This window comes from Taudactylus pleione, unplaced genomic scaffold (assembly GCF_031769625.1).
Source record: "Taudactylus pleione unplaced genomic scaffold, aTauple2 ptg001956l, whole genome shotgun sequence".
Classification (NCBI taxonomy): domain Eukaryota; kingdom Metazoa; phylum Chordata; class Amphibia; order Anura; family Myobatrachidae; genus Taudactylus; species Taudactylus pleione.
The window spans coordinates 2032836-2052214 of record NW_028286352.1 but is presented as its reverse complement, the minus strand read 5'-3'; the positions used below and the strand labels follow the sequence as shown (position 1 = coordinate 2052214).

The following is a 19379-nucleotide window of genomic DNA, read 5'->3' as shown; positions in this document are numbered from 1 at the left end:
CTGTTAGAGGTGTCGGTCTTGGTTCTGGGCCGGTTATGTGCATCTGAAGGATAGAGATATAGCATGACTGTATATGAATATATCAAACCACAATCATGTTCTGGAACACACATATTTAGTTGCCATAGAGTTAACAACCCACAGGGACGTTTACAACATCAGATACGCCTATACATTATATATATTCAAAGAATGCAGTATTAACCTTTTCTTTGGGTGAAGCGTAATACATTGTCACACCATTCCATTTTCTTTATTCCACCGCAGACACATAGACCTGTCTTACAATAGAAAAAATGTGCATTCTGCCTGCTGAGGAAACACCATTGCAGTAGTCTATTTGGTGTAATCTATGTCCTCATTCGACCAGGAAAATGCTCATTATAAACATGCGCACCTAATGGTCTGCAACTATATGCTAATGCTAGTATCAGCCCTCCCCCTGGTGTACAGCCATGTGTCTGTGACTATATGCTAATGCTAGTATCAGCCCTTCTCCTGGTGTACAGCCGTAAGCATGTGACTATATGCTAATGCTGGTATCAGCCCTCCCCCTGGTGTACAGCCATGTGTTTGTGACTATATGCTAATGATAGTGGCGTACAGCCGTGTGCATGTGACTATATGCTAATGCTAGTATCAGCCCTCCCCCTGGTGTACAGCCATGTGTTTGTGACTATATGCTAATGATAGTGGCGTACAGCCGTGTGCATGTGACTATATGCTAATGATAGTGGTGTACAGCCGTGCCTCTGAATGGGCAAGGACTGAGACGCCTACTTTGAACGTCTTCAGATACTGTACTACCAAATGGAGCGTCTTTAGATGCCACCATCGAGACTGGCACCAACCCCCATGCAGACTGTCCATCAGAGTATAACCTCCGATATCAGCGATTTAGCGCCTGTGCAAGCAACCACTTCAGCAACACACCTGAGTTACTCACATACGATGGAAGTTGGGGTCCCGGTTTTTAAAACCGAGCGTGTTCGGCAGGACGTGCTGTCTGACCTGCGCCGTAGCAGCCAATCACCACCGGCGGCGTCTTATCAACCAAACGTTGCCGGCGGATTCCCCTAAACCAATAGCTGCCAGCAGCAGCTGATCCAATTGCCTGCCTGACACAACCTCCCTCTCGCCATACCCGCCAGCGCGTTCTCCAGAGAGACTGAAAATCATAGTGAGACAGGGATAGTGGTCGGTACTCAGGTCCGAAGCTGCTGGGGGGGACTCTCCCGGGATACCGAGCTCTGACGGCCGGTGACAGAGAGGAGACCCCGAGCTCAGACAGTTCAGTCTCTTACAGCCTACATTGATCATTGTGCAGATTCCCCCCTTACCTCTGACTGTGTACAGTACATCCCCCTAACCCTCCCTGACTGACTGTGTAACTGTGTGCAGCCCCCCTAACCCTGACTGTGTAACTGTGTGCATCCTCCCTAACCCTGACTGTATAACTGTGTGCATCCTCCCTAACCCTGACTGTATAACTGTGTGCATCCACCCTAACCCTGACTGTGTAACTGTGTGCATCCACCCTAACCCTGACTGTATAACTGTGTGCATCCACCCTAACCCTGACTGTATAACTGTGTGCATCCACCCTAACCCTGACTGTATAACTGTGTGCATCCACCCTGACCCTGACTGTGTAACTGTGTGCATCCTCAATAACCCTGACTGTGTAACTGTGTGCATCCACCCTTACCCTGACTGTATAACTGTGTGCATCCACACTAACCCTGACTGTATAACTGTGTGCAGCCCCACTAACCCTGACTGTATAACTGTGTGCATCCACCCTTACCCTGACTGTGTAACTTTGTGCATCCCCCCTAATCCTGACTGTGTAACTGGGTGCATCAACCCTAACTCTGACTTTGTAACTGTGTGCATCCACTAGTGTTTACTCTAGCTCCGGTGGCAGGCAGGGTGCCGGAGCCAGAAAGGGCACCTTTGTGCGCTCGCCAAAGTCGCGCTCGCGGCCGAAAAGGGGGCATGGCCACTGAAAAGGGGGCGTGTCTATAAGACGTGTCCCCTTTTCGTCACTCTTGGGGGCGTACCCGGCACTTTCGGACATACCGGGCAGCCCCCAACCGATGCAGACAGGGAGAATAGATGCCGGACGCATGCACCCAGCGTGTATTCTCCGGCGGTGACCGGGTCACCACACATTTCTCCGCCCACGGTACACTGCGACCTGCGGGTGAAGAATGCACCCACAGGCTGTGAGGGCAGGGCGCTTTTTGCCCTCCTTCTGGACAGCAGGGTGCTTTTTGCCCTCAAGAAGGAGGGCAGGGCGCCGTGCCCTGCTAAAACAGCATAGCGGGAACGCTAATCCACCCTAACCCTGACTGTGTAACTGTGTGTATCCCCCCTAACCCTGACTGTGTAACTGTGTGCATCCACCCTAACCCTGACTGTGTAACTGTGTGCATCCACCCCATGCCTGACTGTGTAACTGTGTGCATCCACCCTAACCCTGACTGTGTAACTGTGTACATCCACCCTAACCCTGACTGTGTAACTGTGTGCATCCACCCTAACCCTGACTGTATAACTGTGTGCATCCACCCTAACCCTGACTGTATAACTCTGTGCATCCACCCCAACCCTGACTGTGTAACTGTGTGCATCCACCCCAACCCTGACTGTGTAACTGTGTGCATCCACCCCAACCCTGACTGTGTAACTGTGTGCATCCACCCTAACCCTGACTGTGTAACTGTGTGCATCCACCCCAACCCTGACTGTGTAACTGTGTGCATCCACCTCAACAATGACTGTGTAACTGTGTGCATCCACCCCAACCCTGACTGTGTAACTGTGTGCATCCACCCCAACCCTGACTGTGTAACTGTGTGCAGCCCCCCTAACCCTGACTGTGTAACTCTGTGCATCCACCCTAACCCTGACTGTGTAACTGTGTGCATCCACCATAACCCTGACTGTATAACTGTGTGCATCCCCCCTAACCCTGACTGTGTAACTGTGTGCATCCCCCCTAACCCTGACTGTGTAACTGGATGCATCTCCCCTTACCCTGTGTAACTGTGTGCAGCCCCCCTAACCCTGACTGTGTAACTGTGTGTATCCCCCTAACCCTGACTGTGTGTATCCCCCTAACCCTGACTGTGTAACTGTGTGTGTATCCCCCTAACCCTGACTGTGTGTATCCCCCTAACCCTGACTGTGTAACTGTGTGCATCCCCCCTAACCCTGACTGTATAACTGTGTGCATCCCCCTAACCCTGACTGTGTAACTGTGTGCATCCCCCCCTACCCCAACCTTGACTGTGTAATGGTGTGCATCCCCCTTACCTCGACTGTGTAACTGTATGCATCCCCCTTAATCCTGACTGTGTAACTGTGTGCATCCCCCCTAACCCTGACTGTGTAACTGTGTGCATTCCTTCACTAGTCCCGACTATTTGGCTGTGTGTATTTCCCATTCACCCTGTTAAATGTGTGCATCCACCATAACCCTGACTGTATAACTGTGTGCATCCCCCCTAACCCTGACTGTGTAACTGTGTGCATCCCCCCTAACCCTGACTGTATAACTGTGTGCATCACCCTAACCCTGACTGTGTAACTGTGTGCATCCCCCCTAACCCTCACTGTGTAACTATGTGCATCCTCCCTTACCCTGACTGTGTAACTGTGTGCATCCACCCCAACCCTGACTGTGTAACTGTGTGCATCCACCCCAACCCTGACTGTGTTACTGTGTTCATCCCCCCTAACCCTGACTGTGTTACTGTGTTCATCCCCCCTAACCCTGACTGTGTAACTGTGTGCATCTCCCCTTACCCTGACTGTGTAACTGTGTGTATCCCCCTAACCCTGACTGTGTAACTGTGTGTATCACCCTAACCCTGACTGTGTAACTGTGTGCATCCCCCTAACCCTGACTGTGTAACTGTGTGCAGCCCCCCTAACCCTGACTGTGTAACTGTGTGTATCCACCCCAACCCTGACTGTGTAACTGTGTGCATCCCCCTTACCTCGACTGTGTAACTGTATGCATCCCCTTTAATCCTGACTGCGTAACTGTGTGCATCCCCCCTAACCCTGACTGTGTAACTGTGTGCATCTCCCCTTACCCTGTGTAACTGTGTGCAGCCCCCCTAACCCTGACTGTGTAACTGTGTGTATCCCCCTAACCCTGACTGTGTAACTGTGTGTATCACCCTAACCCTGACTGTGTAACTGTGTGCATCCCCCTAACCCTGACTGTGTAACTGTGTGCATCCCCCCCTACCCCAACCTTGACTGTGTAATGGTGTGCATCCCCCTTACCTCGACTGTGTAACTGTATGCATCCCCCTTAATCCTGACTGTGTAACTGTGTGCATCCCCCCTAACCCTGACTGTGTAACTGTGTGCATTCCTTCACTAGTCCCGACTATTTGGCTGTGTGTATTTCCCATTCACCCTGTTAAATGTGTGCACCCCCAGCACTACCTGTCCCTAAGCTCCTCCATGCCCCCAGTACTGCCCCGGCTGCTATCTACCCTTGCCCCCTCCCTACCCCCAGCACTGCCTATCCCTAACCTCCTACTTGGCCCAGTACTGCCCCAGCTGCAATCTACCCTTGCCTCCACTCTACCCTTAGTACTGCCTGCCCCTAACCTCCTCCTTGCCCCAATACTGCCACAGCTATCTACCCATGCCCCCTCCTTACCCACAGCACTGCCTGCCCCTAACGTCCTCTTTGCCCCCAGTACTGACCAGCTGCTATCTACCCTTACTCCCTCCCTACCCTTAACCTCCTCCTTGCCCCCTTCCCACCCCCAGCACTACCTGCCCCTAGCCATGTCGCAACTGCTGTCTGCACTTACCCCTCCCTACCCCCAACTCTGCCTGCCCTAACTAGCCTCTAGCTCCAGCTCTATTCCAACTTCTCCCTGCCTTTACGAGCAACTCTACCCAAACTACTGCTTGCCCTTAACCCCATCTACCCCAACTGCTACCTGCCCCCAGCACTGTCCCATCTGCTGCCTGCCCTCACCCTCATAATATTTGATGGGACCCAAAAACAGTGGAATAGGACCCCATTTATTTAAAACAAGGGGACCTACAATTTTTTTTTGCTCGGTGCGATCATTGGCCTGTATAGCCATCTCCCAGTCACTGCCCAGGAACACCCAGCACATATCCAATACATTTCTGATACCATGAAATTCAATCACACCTGCGCCTGTGTGGGTACACACCGTGGGAGGCATGCACCAGCACCACATGACTTTTTAGGGATTTGTGCGCACGTGCAGTAGCAAAAAAAGAAAAATCGCTGAACTCCAAGAACATCTTGCAGATATTTTCGCTCACCCAAATCATTTACCAGATTGCTGTGAATAATGTGAGTATAGAACAGGAATGGCCAACCTGTGGCTCTCCAGCTGTGGGTAAAACTACAATTCCCAGCATGCAGTGCTTCAGTTTTGCTATTAGCGAATGCTAAAACTGTGGCAGGGCATGCTGGGATGTGTAGTTTCACAACAGCTGGAGAGCCACAGGTTGGCCAGGCCTGGTATAGACAATACTTTATGGGGACAAGGCAATTAAAAGCGATAGCCGCGTGCTGCCAGTAATCAGACTGTTTACCTGACAACTCAGGACCCATATCATAGACTACCCTTTGCAGTCCACAGAGGTTCTCAGGGAAATCAGTAATGTTCCTCTACAGCAATGCTCACCAATCTGCACATTTGCTCACCGCAAATTTTATTGCCATTCATGGGGGGGGGGGGAATCAATTGTTTTTGGGCATCTGTAGCTCTCGTCTAAAGTGACGGGATAAATAGCTGTTTGTGCTGCTAGGTTCCAGTGACACGAGCGACCATTACTTATCACGGATTTCTGCTCCCTCCCTCCTAAGCTGCGAGCAGAAATTTTCCCAATAGGGCTTTTGGGCACCTTAGTCGCATCGCCCCCGGCTTTTCGGCACCTTAACAGTCTCTTAAAATGGGATTAGCCACTCTCCTGCTATTTTGGGTGCAACATCTGCATTAGTGAGGGCACCCAAAACCAATTTAATAGCTACCGTCACTGTAGACAGGAGCCACAGCCGCGATAAAACAACTGAGTGATAATCTAGTTCAGGCCTGGCCAACCTGTGGCTCTCCAGCTGTTGTGAAACAACAAGTCCCACCATTCCTTGCTACAGTTTTGCTATTAGGGTATGCTAAAACTGTTGCAGGGCATGCTGGAACTTGTAGTTTCACAACAGCTGGAAAGCCACAGGTTGGCCAGGCCTGATCTAGTTGGTGACCAGGACTACTCAACTAAATCGTACTTTGGACTCAAAACTTCTTGTTCAGTCCAATGCATATTCCTGCAAGGTGACTTACACTGGAAATAAAAATGTAAAAACAAAAAAAATGGTTTACGTCCATCTTTAATGGAGGAAGTAAAGTTGCAACACTATCACTCCTGGAATCCAGTCTGTCTATAATCATAACTTTCTGCTAGACAAGTGTATAATCTTGAATTCACCCTGGTCCAATACTACAAGCACACACAATACAAAATGGGGTTATTAGTACCATGAAAAGGTCAAGCGATAATCAGCACTGCTTAATTAACATATTTAATGAGCCACTCAATTAAAGGTGTATTTATTTATTTCACACAATCAAATTAATGTAAAATATGGAATCGGTATGATTCCCGGCAGCGCCTGGCCAACAAAAGCAGAGTTTCCGGCAGCGGAAGCACGACAGCGCTGCAAATCCCGATCGTCGCTAAGGTAAGTATAAACTAACCTAACCCCCTAACCCTCCTTAGGGGTGCCTAACCCTAACCTCCCCCCCAAGTGTCTAACCCTAATCCCCCCTGTAAGTGCCTAACCCTAACCCCTCCTTCCCCGCTGCCTAAACCTAAGTCCCCCAGGGGGGGTGCCTAACCCTAAACCCCTTCCCCGCTGCCTATCCCTAAGTCCCCCCTGGGGGTGCCTAACCCTAAGGGTTAGGCTCCCTCCCCTAGCCTAACTCTAACGGTACCCCCGGGGGGATGCCTAATCCTAAATTCCCCCCGGGTGCCCTAAACCTAACCCTCCCCCCCTCCCGCGCATGGCATCCCTTCGATCGGGATGCCGGGCGCCGGTTTCCCGGCGTCGGGAAAATGACAGGCGTCTAGATATAGACGTCCGGCATTTCACCCTCTTCGGAATATGACAGTCGGGAAGTCGGCTGTCGGTATTAAGGCAGCCGGTTTCCCGATTGTATACCTAAAATATATATATATTTTGCAAGACACAGAGTACCGCCTATCCATTATCACTGTACATTGGAGAATTATCCTCCTAGGAAGGCACCAGTGCATGGACGGTGGATTTAATTTGGGGAGTGCCGGGAATCTCGCTGCTTGTTGATATATATCAACAGAAAGGGATACAATGGCGGCACTCACGGGTCCTTTAAGAGAAGAATCACTCTGACAAGCTGTGTCAATCCTTGTTCATCGTTTAGGTCACATATTTGTGTTCTTGATAAAGGTCTATGTGACCGAAACGTTGAACAAGGATTGACACAGCTTGTCAGAGTGATTCTTCTCTTAAAGGACTCGTAAGTGCCGCCATTGTATCACTTTCTGTTGTAATATTATATATATATATATATATATATATATAGCATTCCCGCTAGGCTATTTTAGCGGGGCGCGGTGCCCTTCCCTTGCAGCCTGTGGGTACCGTCTTCACCCGCGGGTCGCAGTGTCCCGCGGGAGGAGAAATGTGCGGTGACCCGGTCACCGCCGGAGAATAGATGCCGGGCGCATGCGCCCAGCATCTATTCTCACTGTCTGCAGCGCTTGGGGGCTGCCCGGCGTGTCTGTAAGTGTTGGGCACACCCCCAAGTATGACGGACGAAAAGGGGACTCGTCTTATAGACACGCCCCCTTTTCATGACCACGCCCCCTTTTTGGGCGCGCGCACAAGGTTGCCCTCTCTAGCTCCGGCGCACTGTCTGCCACCGGAGCTACAGTGTACACATATATACACACACACACACGATAGATACATACACATTGTATATACAGGTTGAGTCTCCCACATCCAAATAACAGAATATTTCAAAATACAGATTTATTTTTTTTTTAGAATGACTTGAGATATCGAAACCTTTGTTTTTCGATGGTTCAACGTACACAAACTTTCTTTAAGGCACAAATTGATTAAAAATATTGTATAAAATAACCTTCAAGCTCTGTGTATAAGGTGTATATGAAACATAAATGTATTCTGTGAAAGATATTTCATTATGGCATGCAAATATTCCAATTATTCCGCTATCCAAAACACCCCTGGTCCTAAGCGTTTTGGATATGGAAGACTCAACCTGTATATTTTTATTTTATATGTATATATATATATTTTTTTTTTAATTACATGTATACATATTTATACATACACTGTCTATTATTACAGTTATATACTGCACATTTGTCACACACTGTGTATATATATATATACATACACACACACACACACATTGAGGGTAATCATTTTATTTTAATTTCCCCGCTGTTCAAAATATGTCCATACACACACACATAGATAATTCAGATAAAGAGCCAACCCTTAATTCATTTTTATTTAGAATATAATTTTGTAGATGATTCCCACTTCCTGCATTTAACTTATATTGCAATGTTCCCTTTTTCATCTCCAAATTCCACCACTAGCCCTGTATGGTGACACAGACTTCAGGACACACTAGCTGCAAATCACAAGACCTGATTAGTCAATCAAGAACCTCTGTGAAGGTTTACTTATTTCACATTTGTTTACAAAGGAATATTCATTAATGCAATGCAGTTAGGAAAGACCCATTCAAAGGATTTCATCATAAGACACGTGAGTCAAGTATTATGTAAAGTGGAAAATTGTATTAAGTTTAAGGGAAATTGAGAGTGATTAAGAATATACAATATGTACAATGCACTGGTATAATAAATCAACTTGTGATAGTATTACATTTTTTTGGTTAAAATCAGAGTGTCGAGACACTTATTCAGCTTAGACACTTACAAAAAAGCACTATGTAATTAATAGCACTAATTCAAATAAAACACGTGGGGAAAAACATATGGGACTACTTGATTAGTAGCGCTATGTTAAAAAAAAAAAAAAAACATGATCTTTTAAAAAAAGTATATACCATACAGTTGAAAATGAATGATTAGCAAAAGTCATGAAGAAAGGAAAATAGGAGTTGGAAATGCAGCGTAAACTGTAAATATAATTCTCCCTCTATCAATCATCACCAACACAACTCAGGGAGAAGAAGAGATAAAATAAAAAACAATGTCCGGGACCTGTACATTTATTAGATTGTCAGCATTACTGACTTAGGTAAAAATAAAAGATTTGCTTTGTACTGTGGTTTGTGTAGCTTTAACATACAGCCCATCAGTCAATGATACCTGGCAAAAGCAAAAATTCAATTTTATTAGCACATACAAATCTTGGCTGTGTAATCGGTCACAGGCTAGAACAGCGATTCACTTGGGATAATACATGGGAAGGATAAGGTGGGATATAGGCAGTGAGATTTTCCATTCCCCCCACTGGTGTTCAGCACCGCCGTGTGAGAACAGCTCCAGTAATAAAGGAGGGGGGAGTGATGGGGAGGGGGGATTCCCAGAATACATAGACATTTTTGTATCTTTTAGATATTCTTTCATAAAACAATAACAAGAAGAAATATATAGATTGATAGTCCTTTATTTCAATCCTGTCATAAGTATATTCCGAAGGGCCATAGCCAATGAAGAAATGCACAGAGAGAGATAGACCACCATAAGGGAAGCACGGTCAGCTGCAAGATCTGCATTGTACTCCATATAAAAAAAAAAAAAAAAATCTGCATTTTAAAGCTCATGAAAATATGGCAAGCTATACAGATATTTATGGTTGTTGGGTACGCACAGATCCCCCCCCCCCCCCCAGCCACTTTCCCATAATAGATAACAATAGCATTTGCTATTTTGAATGGAATCCCCCTTACATTGCAGATTTTCTGCCATCAGCTTCTCAATAATATATCCAGATCGCTCATTTCAGGCTCCCTGCCTTTTGTACGTCACCGAGCTCGAAACTCCAATACCTCCCCATTTAAAAAGAAATAAATAAATCACGAGCAGGAAAAAAAAAAAAAAGAGGAAAGAAAAAAAAAAAAAAAAGATCTAGAGGCAGAGAGGGAGGAAGGGAAAGTGTTTGCTTCTGATCTATATTAAAGGGACACTCATTGCAAACACACATCTGATACCAAAACACAGAAGATCCGATCCAACGCAGTGCAAATTACCATCTACAGTACTGACACGGCAAACCATTACATACGAGTAGAAATAAGTATACAAATGATCAATTGATGCCTGCACATATAGGTAAGCCCAGAGCCAGAATTACAAAACAAGGAGAATGCATTAAGGAAAATCTATGCATACACATGAATCAAACGAGGGCATGTTGCAGGGCCTTGGTGTCAATACAATCTAAGATCTGCTCTCCGGCAGAAATAGCCTTTTCTACATTTTCTTTGCATGCACAATACAGATTGGCTGCTCCACGTCCCCACTGCAATGTGCTGCTTGCAGCAGTGAGAGCCATGGATCATGCTTTGCAAATGACTGCAATCCTTATCTAGTCTCCATGGGTGGATTTCCCAATTTCTGCCCTCCCCCTAGTCACAGAGTGTGTATAGATGGATGTGCATGTGTGTACTAAATTCAGGCACATCATATATTCAGACATAACCTCAGGAGCAGAGAAAACACACCATTATCAGCAATAGTGTAAGATGCAATATGCAAAAATATCTAATTAAATGTCAATAAAGCCAATGATAGATATAGATAATTGCAGTGCAGTGGTACCTTTTATATGAAATAGAAGTGTTCACTTACATTCACGCATCACCAAAGAAAAAAAAAAAAGATAGCAGGAGAAAGTGAAAAAAACAAACAAACAGGATAATGTGATTTCACAATCAGGTGGTATATACGGATTAGGGATTAATTACTAAACCGCCACACAACACCGTGAGATTACGTTGTATCAGATTCCCTAGATCTACCTAGTAGAACATGCAGTGGCTGTGCTTTTAAGGCTGCACAAAATACAGATCAAGATACAGTCACAGCGCTGACAGGCTTAGCAATAGCATGTGAATTAAGGGGCTACCGAGCTCCGAGACACACACGCCACTAACACCACAGAGTGTACATTACTGGCACACATATATATATATATAGATATAGATATAGATATAGATAGATAGATAGATAGATAGATATAGTGCAGCAGGGGGTAGAGAAAGAAAGCACTGCTAATACTGATTAGGACATCTCTCTAACCCACATTGTAACTGTGCTAGTATTTTCAGATGAATAAATGGCAATTGTTATGCAAATGTGCAGTGGATATATAGATAGATAGATAGATAGATAGATAGATAGATAGATAGATAGATAGTATGATTGCAGATAGATACTGATTGTAGATAGATAGATAGATAGATATACTGTAGATCAGGGGTCAGATAGATATACTGTATAATTGTAGATAGACAGATGCAGCATAGTGTGTTTGCACAAATATGACATGGTGGTGTGACTACAGTATGTATATATATATATATATATATATATATATATATATACACACACACACACACACATGCCATATCTATCCAGATCTTGCAGCTGCATAATAGTAATGCTAAAACAGATATAGACACATAGACAGGTGGCATTAGGAGTGGGGTACATTGAGGGGGCATTGGGGCCAGGGAGAATAGTCTCCGGGCAACCAGGTGCCATCTTGCAGTACCAGGTTGCCGGCTGGAACCCCCCATCACAGCCGCTGTCATTGCAATGGGCAGGGGGAGGGCAAAGCGCACACACATACACACACACACACACACACACAGGAGAGGGCCAGGAACCGGGAACCGGTGCATTACCTGTCAGGACCCCGACACGTATTTGGTGGTCGTGATTGGTGAGGATCATGCCCTCGGCCGCCATCTTCCTTCTGCCGGAGCCGCTGTCACCGGCCGTTCACCGAGCAGCAGCAGCAGCAGCCTGGGCTGGGAGAGCGGGGAGCCAGGCGAGCGAGCCGAGCGCCGAGCACATCCAACCCGGCCGAGGGAAAGACGGAGACACTGAGAGGAGAGAGGGAGGGGGGCAGCCAGGCGTGAGCAGCGCACGGCCGATACCATGGAGTGAGCTTGAGAGTGAGAATAATCCCTACACTGTACCTACAGCAGACGGGAGGGATCCATGTGTCAGTGGTGGCTCTCAGTGCTCAGGGACAGTGTATGGCTCATCAGAGGCTCACAGGCTGGGTTTATACTGTATACATCCATATATAATAAATATCTATATGTAGACATATCTATGTCTATATATATATATATATATATATATATAGAGAAATATTTATAAATAGATACATATAGACATATATGAATTGACGTGACCCTCCCGATTCGGCCGGGAGCCTGCCGAAAATTGGGTGCAGCCCCCGGAAAGGCAGGCAAGCCTCCCAGTGGTCACCGACCCATCTGCCCCCCCCTCTCCGGTAATCTCGGCATTGTGGGGCAGGGGCCAAAATGAGGTGATCATGTGGCCACGCCCCACACTCCGCCCCCTCAATGCCGGCCACGCCCAACTGTGATGCTGATCTATCAATCTACCCTGCTTCATACAGTCCCGAAATGGTCGGGAGCCTCCCGAAAATCATGTGTTGCTCCCGACCCCCCGAAAGAGGGTGCAAGTCTCCCGTCCGGCGCAGCCCGCCTGCACCCCCCGCTTGCGTCCGCTCCCCCCGCTGGCGTCACCACTTACCTGGTCAAAGTGGCTGGGTCGGGGGAGATGATGACACGATTTGCGCTGAATCTCATCATCGTGGCTCCGTTCCCGGCTACACAACGCCGATAATATATGCGTTGTGAAGCGGGGGCGGGGCCGCAATGACACAAATATGCGGCCACTCCCCCTATTCCGCCCCCCCCAAAACGGGACATGCCCGCTTTCCCCCCCACTGCAGTGCCGAGCTGGCTGCCTCCTCCTGAAAGAGGCAGCCAGTTTGTCGGCAAGTATGCCCTGCTTTATACCAATTTGTACTACTCTAGTGTGCCTAGTACACTGTGAGCGACTTTGTAAGAGGCTAAGGGGTCTATTTACTAAGCAGTGTTAGGAGAAGTGAGTGAAAAATGATATGGTAACAGCCAATCAGCTCCTAACTGATATCTCACATGCTGTGTTCGAAAAATGACAGGTGGTAGCTGATTGGCTGGCACCTTATCACTTTTCACTATTCACTTTTCACTTCTCCTAACACTGCTTAGTAAATAGACCCCTCAGACTCAAAAATTCAGGAGAAAGTATGGGAATCGCTAACTGTGACCGAGCATCTAAGTCGCATAATACATCTCATGCCATATGGTGCAAAAAGCTAGGCGAGTGATGGCAAAGCTCTGTGCACTGCACATATACAATAAATAAAAAGAGCGACTTTGTTTTTGACAAGTGGAAAAAAATTAAGTGTTCTTAATTTGCAGATTTTTTACATGGATAGATATAGATTTCTAGTTAAATGATGTTTTTAAATGTATAGTACCATTTTAATGCCAAATGTAAACAGAAAATTCACAATATATACCCTCATTTTTATATGTAAAATTTTTACAGGTACACAACCGATTTTTCGGTAACTTATTGTTCGGCACCCCTTTTTTTATTCGGATATAATTGCGAGTGGAAATTTCCCATGACCGAGTTCAATGGGTCATCACCAGCGGCGCAGTGTGAAATGTAGCCCTAGCAGGGGCGTCTAAAGGGAGGAGGGGACCCGTGTGCACTCCCCGTGCGGGGCCCCCTCCTCTCTCCCCGCTGGCTGGCAGCTGACTGATGCGGCTGGCCAGCCACCGGAGCATTAGTAGACTCCGGGCACTAGAATGTGCCCGGAGTCTACTACGCATGCGCAGAACAATGGCCATGGCGGCCGTTTTCTGGTCTGAGCAGCACTGACACCAGACACGGGACCACGGACAGGTAAGTTTAAAATAATATGGGTGCAGTGTATGTGGTGCGGGGCCCCCCTGGACCCGGGGGCCCGTGTGCCCCGTACACACTGCACCCATTATAGATACACCACTGATCCCTAGTTATAGCTTCCAAGAACAGTGCAAGTGCCAGTGGTGGTGTAAAGTGTAAACATAAGTCCATATCGATGGAGGAAAAGGTAAAAGTGTTGAGAAAACTTGATCGCGGTGTTTCGGTGCGGAAGCTGTGTGATACGTACGGTATTGATTCATCGCTATAAAAAAGCGAAGGGAGAAAATATTGTAGTTCTACACAGAAAGTGATTCTAAGAAGCAAATGAGCATTAGAAAAGCTATGAAAGCTGGTAAAAGTATGGAGCTTGATCGAGTGTTGGTGGAATGTTTTTGACAACGTCAGAGTGATGGTGTAGACTTGTACCATAAAGAACTGAAACTGGACTATTATTTACTAAAGTGAGTTTTTAAAGAAGTGGAGATGTTGCCTATAGCAACCAATCAGATTCTACTTAACATTTAACTAGTACCTGGAAGCTAGAATCTGATTGGTTGCTATGGGCAACATCTCCACTTCTAAAAACTCTCACTTTAGTAAATATACCCCTAAGTGTGATTATAGTGAAGGATTATATATTTTATATAAACAAATTATTATTATATATAAACAAAGGTTTAAGAAACTTTGTGGAATTTCCATGCGTAAGGTGTGTGGCGATAAACGTTCTGCAAACCCATACCTCCCAACATCTGAGCTTCACAGGTCGGGACTTCTGCGCGCCTAGCAGCACGCCTCCATTTCCACCACTAATGGGCGTGTGCAGCATCTCCGAGATTCTGGTCTGCCCACGGGCTTCCTTCCCGTACTGTGAATAGATGCCTTGTGCATGCGGATGGCATCTATTATCGTTCTGCTTACCTGCTGCTCTGCTATGCAGAGCAGCAGTGCGTGCCCCCTCCAACTCCCCCCCCCCCCCACTGCGTGACAGTTGGGAGGTATGCACACCACAAACTAGCTGCTGAGTATGTCAATGAGTTCGCTAAGCTTGTAGCCGACAAAAACCACACCTCCCAGCAAGTATATAGTGCAAATTAAGCTGTGTTATATTAGCGATGTACCCCTTGGAGAACCTTATCGATGGAGGATGAAGAAGCACCCACAGGATTTAAACAATTTAAGGGTAGAGTTACTGTCCTAGGGTGCTCCAATGCAACCGGAACGCACCGATGTAAGCCACTAGTGACTGGAACAAGTAAATGCCCTAAAGCATTGGTTCTCAAACTCGGTCCTTAGAACCCCACACAGTTCACGTTTTCCAGGTCACCTAGCAGGTACACAGGTGTATTCATTACTCACTGACACATTTTAAAAGATCCACAGGTGAAGCTAATTATTTCACTTGCGATTCTGTGAGGAGACCCGGAAAACATGCACTGTTTGAGGTCCTAAGGACCGAGTTTGAGAACCACTGCCCTAAAGCCTTGAAAGGTTTTTCCAGTAGTTTATCGAGCAAACAAAAATGACTGGATTACTACCTAGTTAATAATACAGTGGTTTGAAAAGTATTTTTTGTCGGGAGCCAGAGCACACTGCACATCTGTAGGCCTACTGGAAGACTGCAAAATTCTTCTTATTCTACAGTCATGGACAAAAGTTTTAAGAATGACACAAGTATTGAGTTTGCTGCTTCAGTGTTTTAGACCTTTTTGTCAGATGTTACTATGGTATACTGAAGTCAAATTATAAGCATTTCATAAGTGTCAAAGGTTTTTATTGACAATTACATTATGTTTATGCAAAGAGTTAATATTTGCAGCGTTGACCCTTCTTTTTAAAAACCTCTGCAATTCGCCCTGGCATGCTGTCAATCAAATTCTGGGCCACATACTGACTGATGGCCGCCCATTCTTGCCTAATCAATGCTTGGAGTTTGTCAGAATGTGGGTGTTTGTTTGTCCACCCGCCTATTGAGGATTGACCACAAGTTCTCAATGGGATTAAGGTCTGGGGAGTTTCCTGGCCATGGACCCAAAATTTAAATGTTTTGTTCCCCGAGCCACTTAGTTATCACTTTTGCCTTGTGTCAAGGTACTCCATAATGCTGGAAAAGGCATTGTTCATCACCAACTGTTCTTGGATGGTTGGGAGAACTTGCTCTTGGAAGATGTTTTGGTACGATTCTTTATTCATCTCTGTGTTCTTAGGCAAAATTGTGAGTGAGCCCACTCCCTTGGCTGAGAAGCAACCCCACACATGAATGGCCTCAGGATGCTTTACTGTTGGCATGACACAGGACTTATAGTAGCGCTCACCTATCCTTCTCAGGACAAGCGTCTTTCCAGATGCCCCAAGGGCATTTGTCAGAGAAAAAAACTTTACCCCAGTCCTCAGGAGTCCAATCTCTGTACCTTTTGCAGAATATCAGTCTGTCCCTGATGTTTTTCCTGGAGAGAAGTGGCTTCTTTGCTGCCCTTCTTGACACCAGGCCATCTTCCAAAAGTCTTCACCTCACTGTGCATGAAGATGCACTCACACCTGCCTGCTGCCATTTCCTGAGCAAGCTCTGCACTGGTGGTGCCCCGATCCTGCAGCTGAATCAACTTTAGGATCTGGTCTTGGACTCTTGCTGGACGTTCTTGGGCACCCTGAAGCCTTCTTCACAACTATTGAATCTCTCTCCTTGAAGTTCTTGATGATCCGATAAATGGTTGATTTCGGTGCAATCTTACTAGCAGCAATATCCTTGCCTGTGAAGCCCTTTTGTGCAAAGCAATGATGACTGGACGTTTTTCCTTGCAGGTAATTATGGTTAACAGAGGAAGAACAATGATTTCAAGCTCCACCCTCCGTTTAAAGCTTCCAGTCTGTTATTCTAACTCAATCAGTATGACAGAGTGATCACCAGCCTTGTCCTAGTCAACACTCTCAACTGGGAGAGCATCACTGACATGATGTCAGCTGGTCCATTTGTGGCAGAGCTGAAATGCAGTGGAAATTTTGTTTTTGGGATTAAGTTCATTGTCATAGCAAAGAGGGACTTTGCGATTAATTGCAATTCATCTGATCACTCTTCATGATATTCTGGAGTATATGCAAATTGCCATCATAAAAACACTGAAGCAGCAGACTTTGTGAAAACCAATACTTGTGTCATTCTCAAAACTTTTGACCATGGCTGTAGACAACTGTTCGGCATACCCCTGAATAATGTGTACGCAGCATACTTATGGTCCATGTAAACACCTAGAACCCAGGCCTGCGAGGTCTTCCAGCAGTAACAGCCACCCGCTGTTCTCTTAGAACTGGGAGATGTTCACCGGTACTTAAGTGACTGCCTGGACCTATTACTCGAAGTAGTAGGGGTTTTCGCTGGCTACCTTCGGAAACCCAGAAAATAATGGAAGATACTGGAAACTGAAAGAGAAGTCAGTAGTTTGGCTAAGAAGCCGATTGTGCAGCTATGAGAGCCGATTGTACGGCTTTGAACATCGTTGATGCAGCTAAGGCTGATAGTACAATTAGAAGAGTTGATGCAGTGGCTCGGAGGCCAGTTAAGCGGCTTTGAGAGCCGGTGATGAGATGCAGCTTTGAGCCGATAGTGTGGCTGCAGAGGTGGTGGTGAGATGTGGCTTTCAAAGCCGGTTGTATGGCTTGTAAGCCGGTGGTGAGATGCGGCTTTGAGCCGGTAGTGTGGCTGGAGAGCTGGTGGTGAGATGCGGCTTTGAGAGCCGGTAGTATGCCTTGTAAGCCGATGGTGAGATGTGGCTGTGAGCCGCTAGTGTGGCTGGAGAGCTGGTGGTGAGATGTGGCTTTGAGAGCCAGTGGTATGGCTGCAGAGGTGATGGTGAGATGCGGCTTTGAGTGCCGGTGGTGTGATGCGACTTGAGAGCAAATAGTATGGCTTGTAAGCCGGTGGTGAGATGCGGCTTTGAGTCTGTAGTGTGGCTGGAGAGCTGGTGGTGAGATGCGGCTTTGAGAGCCAGTGGTGTGGCTGGAAAGCTGGTGATGCGATGCGGCTTTGGGAGCCGGTAGTGTGGCTGGAAAGCTGGTGGTGCAATGCGGGTTTGGGAGCCAGTGTGTGGCTGGAAGCCAGTGGTGAGATGCGGTTTTGAGCCGGTGGTGTAGCCGGAGAGCTGGTGGTTAGATGCGGCCTTGAGATGGTGGTGTAGCCGGAGAGCTGGTGGTGAGATGGGCCTTGAACCGGCGGTGTGGCTGGAGAGCCAATGGTGAGATGCGGCCTTGAGGCCCAAGCTTGTAGCTTGGGAGCTGGTAGTGCGGCAGGAAAGCCGATTGAGCGGCAATGAAGCTTGTAGCAGCTTGGGAGCTGACGTGCGGCTGGGAAGCTGATGTAGCGGCAACAAAGCCAGTAACAGCTTGGGAGCTGACTGTGCGGCTGGGAAGTCAATGTAGTGGCAATGAACCCGGTAACAGCTGGGGAGCTGACGGTGCAGCTGGGAAGCCGATGTCGCTGAATACCAAAACAAGGAGAAATACAGGAGCGCTGACCATGCAGCTGAGCCGAGAGATCCACAAGGAATGCTATAGTCAGCAAGGCGGCAAAGGGCCAGCGTGCAGAAATAGGGGAATAAATCAATCAAGTCGTGCTGCAAAGAACATATGACGTCCGGGGGCGTCGTCCAGATCGCCTAGCAACCGACGGAACAGTAACAACATTGCTAGAAGGAGACAAGTCATGACCGTGACTTGTAATAACTTACCACCAAAGTGTACATCCTTTATCCAACCCCAAGATCAAGAAATACTGCGCTCTATTAAGGCTAAGTATCGATCACTTTTCATGAACCACATGCTAGATATGGTGAATTCAGGCAAGCAAAGAATTTAACATGAAATATGTGCTTTGGTTTGTTGCTAGTGCCTGGGAGAATGTAAATTCATCAACACTAAGAATGGGTGGCATAAGTTGTGGCATCTGCCTTAGGCTGGATACATACCTAAACGATCGGCAATTGTGCCGATGTTCAGGGCGATTTGCCTTCACGCTGGACCCTTTCACTGGGGCTCAGGGGAGATGGGGTCCCCGGCCCCCCGAAATCCCAGGCTTGGTCTGAAGCCTGGGGCTCTTCCCCGCACCCCTGGAGCGTTGGTTACGGGGGTAATAAAGTGAGAGATATAAGGAAACTATTGTATTTTACAGTGGGACTACAGGTGCTAGCATGCCTGCCCTTTGGCACTTGTGGAACTACAAGTGCCAGCAAACGGCCGGCACACGTACCCCCACTGTAAAATAAATAGTTATATAAAGACAAAACACACACACCGTGCCTTGTAAAGCTTTATTTCAT

General features: G+C 46.9%; 1 protein-coding gene across 16 annotated transcripts in view; it reads right to left on the bottom strand.

The window, feature by feature from the left end:
* GPHN (gephyrin) overlaps positions 1-12213 on the bottom strand; it is a 383133-nt gene extending 370920 nt beyond the window's left edge. For 3 of the 16 annotated variants that reach the window (XM_088465314.1, XM_088465311.1, XM_088465313.1), the window contains exon 1: positions 11973-12211. In XM_088465314.1, coding sequence (XP_088321440.1) covers positions 11973-12036 — 64 coding nt within the window. In that variant the 5' untranslated portion in view covers positions 12037-12211. Of the gene's footprint in view, positions 1-11972 lie in introns of all 16 variants that reach the window. The other 13 variants (XM_088465317.1, XM_088465318.1, XM_088465316.1 and 10 more) reach the window with 7 other exon arrangements.
* Positions 12214-19379: the final 7166 nt, after the last annotated feature.